The sequence below is a fragment of the Sitophilus oryzae genome, unplaced genomic scaffold (genome assembly GCF_002938485.1).
Source record: "Sitophilus oryzae breed Bouriz unplaced genomic scaffold, Soryzae_2.0 scaffold_510_pilon_pilon, whole genome shotgun sequence".
In the NCBI taxonomy this organism is placed as follows: domain Eukaryota; kingdom Metazoa; phylum Arthropoda; class Insecta; order Coleoptera; family Curculionidae; genus Sitophilus; species Sitophilus oryzae.
The window spans coordinates 13,601-20,304 of record NW_022147097.1 but is presented as its reverse complement, the minus strand read 5'-3'; the positions used below and the strand labels follow the sequence as shown (position 1 = coordinate 20,304).

Genomic DNA, 6,704 nt, shown 5'->3' with positions numbered 1-6,704 from the left:
GGATCGTGATTAATCAATGACCAGATTTTTTGAAACACCCTGTATACATTTTTAAAAAATCTTAAAATATGTAAAAAAACAAAATAAAATATACATGTTTAAGCGTTTTTTCGGAAACTTGACCGTTTTTAAATAAAAAATATTGTAATATTTGAGGGGTGGTTTCACCCACTCGGAACTGGAATTTCGAAAAATCCCTTCTTATCGAACACCCTAGAATCAACCTGTATGCCAAAATTGAACTTCTTACGTTGAGTGGTTTGAGCAGGATCGTGATTAATCAGTATGTCAGTCACTTAAGGATTTGATATATTAGTATAGATACGAATATTGTCGTTGATTATGATTGGTTTGAAATAAATATGAGTCCTCCAATGAAAAGACGAGTTACTAACTCTAAATTCTAATTCTGAGCTGACAAATGAGCTAGATATTTTACCTAGACCGTTATTCATAAGCTACCAACCTATCGATGAAAATATGCATGAAAATTTACTTCTTAGCACACAACCAGAGGATGTTGGTACAGTATCAAGTTTATTATAGTGATTTTCTTACCCGCGTATGGCACAGATCGTTACACAGTGTTGCCAGAAGCTTATTTTTCATCGGGGTAGATTATCACGAGATAGCGAGGTTAAATTGTTTTATAAAGGGGTAGATCTACCCTGAATGGGGTGGCTGTGGCAACACTGCCGTTACCACTTTTCCTCTCGCTAGCTCATGCGTCACGGCCCTGAATTTTTACTCCCAACGCGTGTAACGTCACGAAGTTTTACTTTAGACTCCTGGACTGGTTTTTGTTATCCAGCGTTATCGACTATGCCAACAATAGAAAGTCTGTGAAAAAAAAATGATTGTGGAATTTCCAGCTATATTACTTTCAGATATCAACGTTTATGTTTACTACTTATAATTTATTATTCTATCTGTCATTATTTCTTTGTAACTCTGTAGTCGTCGCATGACTGATGAGATTATTATTACAAAAATTTATGGGATTATTGATATTTTGCATGTTTTACGTCCATCCATTAAACGTAACCTTCAAGTTTGTTGTTCAAGAAATGCAATCTTAACAATAAAAGTTTACAAGTAGTTATTTTTCTATTTTCCTTACCGAGATTTTGTCGGGAAATACGTGCATACAGATATTATAAAATCAAATTATAAATAATCAAACGGTTTGTTTAGATTTTGTTTGTATATATGTTGGTTCATATTTTATACATTTTTTGAGAAAAGCAGCTAAAATTATTAAAATATATTATGTTAATGTGTTATGTAAAATCTATACTAATATATAAAATCCTTAAGTGACTGACTCATTGATTAATCACGATCCTGCTCAAACCACTCAACGTAAGAAGCTCAATTTTGGCATACAGGTTGATTCTAGGGTGTTCTAGTTCGACAAGAAGGGATTTTTCGAAATTCCAGTTCCAAGAGGGTGAAACCACCCCTCAAATATTACAATATTTTTTATTTAAAAAATGGCCAAGTTTCCGAAAAAACACTTAAACACGTATATTTTATTTTGTTTTTTTACATTTATGTCACTGATGGCAGGTATTGATAATTTAGATTCCAAATATCTAGAGAACCATTACTCGTAGCGATTTTTACCAAGACACCTTTTTGGCGTAAAAAAAACGTCGTAATTGTATATTTTTTAACTCAGTAGTTTTATACGGGTACAGACGAAAAGTTATTGCTCTTCAAACCAGTTAAAAAACATGTAGGTGGCGCCCTCTACAAATAGGAGTCATATTGACATCAAAATCATATTTTTCATGGCAAAAAACTCCTAGACACCAATTTTCGTACAAATATTGACGTTACTTCAAATATTATTTGGAAAAAATCGAAATAAAAATGAAATTTCTACACCCTGTATCTCCGAAACTAACCATTTTAGAACATACATTTATACGATTTTTTTTACATATTTTAATCTGCAGAATATGCTGCCGAAGTTTCCGGAATACAGTTCGAACCACCCTGTATATGTCAATTTCAAATATAAACATCTTTTCACTTGCTAGCTTTACTTAAATAAATAAATGCCTTTTTGTAGACAAAGGTAAAGTAAACAAACAAAGTAAATAAACAAACAAACAAACAAAAGAGAATAAAAAACATTATACAAATGCATTGTCAGTCTGTTGATGATGTTATGAATTTGATTTCAAATGTAAGGTGATTGTGCATTTTTTTGGAGTTGTATGATATTGAACTTTTAACTAACTATGAGCGTGGGGTAGGTAGATAAAGATCTTGCTCCGCGTTTTTGAGTGGATAAGTGTAAGATGGCCTTTCTTGAGAAGCTGACACATGCTTACGTATTAGGCAAACGGATTCAAATATAAATAAGAAAGGAAGAGTTAAAATTTTAAATTTTTTAAAAAAGTCCTGTCAATGAGTTCTTATAAACAAACGCAAACCTTTCCTTAATTCCATAAAAAAAACGGGAGAAAAAAAATCCGTGTAAAAAATCGCCAGATATTTCTTTCTATGTTCGGGTTGGTTTCTTGAGAAATTTTGCTCATTCAGTTGCTCACCCTGGAGCTCCATTATCGCCTACCTCGACCTTTACTAATGCCCGGTCATTTTTAAATTCTTTTCCCAAGTTCTCCTCTCAGAAGACAAATGGCGTGCACTATCTTAAGGTTACTCTAGTTCCACCGTAAGAATTTAAACGCGGAGAATGGTCTATATTTTCGAGAGTAATGGTTTTTTAAATTAGAAAATTTAAAAATGGAAAGTAGAAAGTAGTATACTTACGTACATAAGCAGAACTAAGTTTAGGGTTCATAGAAAATAGGCCTTCAAATGAGAAGTTTTGGCAAAAAACTTGAATTTTTAATATGAGTTACTTTGAAAGATTTAAAAACGAATTGTGAAAGATTCTTTTTTAAATTTAGCCCCGAGAAGGGGTGAAATAAATAAATAAAATTATTTTTTTCGAAATTTCGGAGAAAACAAAAGTTGTGAAGCGTCAAATTTTACATAGAAATGATCTCTACACTTTTTTTGCTCAGATAAAAATTAACCCAGATATGGTGGCTGGACGCTAAGGGATAATAGTAGAACTTTAAAAAAATATACAAGGTGGTCCAAACTGTATTCCGGAAACTTCGGCAGCATATTCTGCACATAAAAATAAGTAAAAAATTTCGTATAAATGTATGTCCGAAAATGCTAAGTTTTGGAGATACAGGGTGTAGAAGTTTCAATTTTATTTCGATTTTTTTTAATTCACTCCGAGAAGGTTTGAGAAATATAAATAAAGTGTTTTTTTTCCAAATTTCGGAGAAAACGGTAATGACTGAAAAAAAAATCAATAAAAGCTGTGCTCTATCTTCTAGCCACTATATCTCGGTTAAATTTGAGCAAAAAAAGTACAGAGACCATTTTTATGTAAAATTGGACGCTCTTATTGGCTCGGATGTTACCAAAAACGATTATTGAAAATAAAATTATACCCCCCTATACGATTTTTATGGACTTTACATCTTGAATTCTCATGTACTATTACTATAATAAAGAAATAATTATGATATTACATTACAGTGTATTTTATAAATCAAAATTTAAATTAAAATTACTTTTTACGATTGTTGATAAAAAACAGCATGCTACTAAAAACAGCGACCGAAAAGACAGAAATACACAAGTACCTCAACAGAGTTGTCATTTTATACTATGAAGAATGTAGAATGTTTAGGAGGGGAGTTAATCACCGCGACCTTATAGATCTATTGTGTGTTTCCCTTTCTTGAGTTATAACGAGTTATAACTCATCATACAGTCTCAAGGTTCATGTCACGAATGGTCGTCGCACAGTGCTTCGAACATATGGCTCTAGAGGACAAAAATGCAAAACTTCTCTTTTATTGTAGGCAATTTATTCAAACTAGGTTTATTTGACACAAATGATGAGTACTCTCATTGTACTAAATGATGATGTTCTTAGTCCCACGTTTATGAAAAAAAATCTTATAAATAATAAAAATGTTTGAGCTGTGTTCCATCTAAGGAAAAAATAATTTATAGTATGAAAACGGTGTAAGTATTAAATAAGTCCCTGTGATAAAAAAGAATTCTAATAATATTAGAACATGATTCCTACAATATAAACCTAATATAAGATCAAAATGTTTTTCTTTAATGAAAAAGAAACATTAATGATATATTTAATTAAAAAAAAATCTTAAGATACTATAAATTTACTTTAGGACAACAAAATGCATAGATCGTAACTACTCTGATTCAGAAGAATCATTGCTGACAGAACCTTCCAAATTTATAGTATCCAAATCACAGGTAGATGAAATATCCTCACATATAAGATATTTCTGTACATCATTTTCTAATATGTTACTTTTTCGCGTTGTTACTGTTCTTTTTGTTGGTATGAGGGGTTCGGATGTTAATAGTTACCTCTTTAATAGACCATATCCATATATTATTTTTTCGTTTTCTTTGGTATGAGGTTTTATAATAAATTGAAAGATGGAAACATTTTTTATGCCACATTTCGCTCCAACATAGTGAGCTCAGGCACAAGTGGTTATAAAATTGGACTGGAAGGTTCATCAATATCTAATAAAGAACACATTTTTTGAAATATAAATAATTTTGAGTTCTTGTCCTTATGATTAAGCCAAGTATTAACCAGATCGGCATTGCTTATCAATTTTACTCCATCTGAAAAGTATTAAAAAATAAAGTCCGTCGCAAGCGGACGCAGGTGAACTATACAAAAATTAAAAGTGTATGAATATGGCAACAAAAATATTCAATAAATACGATATGTTTTGATATGTTTTTTTTAATGACTTTTTGAAGTTTGAAAACGTAAAATTTTTATACCCATTTAAGAATCATCTTAAAAAATAAATAAAAACTAAACAATAACGAACTTGTTTAGAAATAAATTTAAAGTACATACCTTGTTTAACAATATCCATAGTGGCTTTCAATTAAGTACATACCGTTTAACTCCATATACAGAACTACTATGAATGTTATTCTTTTCACTGATATAAGATAATGATCGCAAAATTTATTTTTGGTGAAAATATTTGCTAACAAAAACGCTGTTTATGAAAAATAATATACAGGATGGTTGAACATTGCTATAAGTATAAAATTATATATTCAGATATTAGTAAATTTTAACTTATTTTTTGATTTTTGTCCATGGGACGAAGCACTGTGCGTCGTCTCGGCGCACTCAGTGATAAGGTGTTCTGGTGTTTCCCCATTTTCCCCACAGAATCTGCATTCGCCGTTGCTTCTCAGCCTACTGAGGTGTTCGTTGAGGAGACAGTGTCCTGTTAGAAACCCCGTGACAATCCGAAGATTGTTTTTATTTAAATCAAGGAAAACCTTTGATTTTTGTCGCTCGTAAGTTCTGAGGAACTTTTTCGAGTGTCTTAGACCGTTGGAGGACACCCATTCCAAGTAATGGATGGAGTCTTCTTCCCGATTCTTCAGTTCCGTTTTCAGCTGGTTCCCGTTTGGAAAACAGAAAGATTTTGGTCTAGTTAGTTGAGTATTCGCTCCTTTCCTAGCTAGATCATTTGCTTTTTCATTGCCTTCTATCCCTTGGTGAGCAGGCACACAGAGTAAGAGGACCTTATTTTCTTTGGCTAGTTTGTTGAGCTTCTCTAGGCATTCTTTGACCAAGTTCTAATTGATCGTTACTGAATTGATCGCGTTAAGTGCTGCTTGACTGTCGGATAGGATGGCAATTTCCTGTTTTCGATAGTTCCTATCTAAGATAAATTGTACGCATCTTTCGATAGCGTAAATTTCTGCCTGAAGGATACTGGGGTAGGTGCCCATTGGTTCGGAGTATTTAGTTTTCGGCCCAAATACTCCTATCCCTGTCCCTGCTTTGATTTTGGAAGCATCAGTATACCACATGATGGAGATTGGAGAGTGCCTTTAAAAAACTCGACTGGGAGGGGAAGGGACTGATGATTGATGGCAAGAACCTCACAAATTTGCGTTTTGCTGATGACATTGTTTTATTATCCGACAACCTAAGGGATACTGAAGTGATGCTCCGAGAATTGGCGGGAGGAGGTGTGTCGGGGTTGTACTGAAGATCAACTTCTCAAAAACCAAATTCATGACCAACCTGATTCCCAGTGCAAATATTGTTGTGGGTGACAGTGAGGTGGAGCTTGTGTGATAGGTATAACTACCTGGGACACGAGATACAGATCACAAGAGACAATCAGACATACGAACTGAAGCCAGATGCTCAAGGCAACGCCCTGTCTTGGGCCGCCTATGGAAAGTTACAAGATGTGTTTAAGGGCGACCAGCCAATCGTCGCCTAAACGAGAGGTTTTCAACCAATGTGTACTACCGGTTATGACGTATGGAGCTGAGACCTTGACACTGACCATCGCATCTGCTAAGAGGCTCTGTGAGTGGCACAGTGACGAATGGAAAGATCAATGCTTGGAGTGTCTTTGCGGGATCATATAAGCAACGAGGATATACGTGCGAGAACAGGCGTCATCGACGTTGTGTCACGAATCGCTACACTCAAGTGGAAGTGGGCTGGACATGTGGCTCGAGTGACCGATGGTAGGTGGACCACTGCTCGAATGGAGACCGAGAGCTGACAAAAGAAACCAGGGAAGACCACCAACACGATGGACTGACGATATAAAAAGGATCAC

At 34.1% G+C, this 6,704-nt stretch overlaps 1 protein-coding gene across 1 annotated transcript; it reads left to right on the top strand.

The window, feature by feature from the left end:
- Window positions 1–5,987: 5,987 nt before the first annotated feature.
- LOC115886890 lies at window positions 5,988–6,356 on the top strand. The gene is made up of 2 exons (XM_030906215.1): window positions 5,988–6,096; window positions 6,163–6,356. Exons 1-2 carry the CDS (start codon window positions 5,988–5,990, stop codon window positions 6,354–6,356), a joined length of 303 nt encoding a protein of 100 aa, XP_030762075.1.
- The last annotated feature ends 348 nt before the right edge of the window (window positions 6,357–6,704 follow it).

What these genes read in the sequence shown, in the direction of transcription:
- LOC115886890 (XM_030906215.1), top strand. Translation starts at nt 5,988, where the DNA reads ATGATTGATGGCAAGAACCTCACAAATTTGCGTTTTGCTGATGACATT. An exon ending in CCGAGAATTGGCGGGAGGAG is followed by an intron (nt 6,097 to 6,162) that starts GTGTGTCGGGGT and finishes CCTGATTCCCAG; the next exon opens with TGCAAATATTGTTGTGGGTG.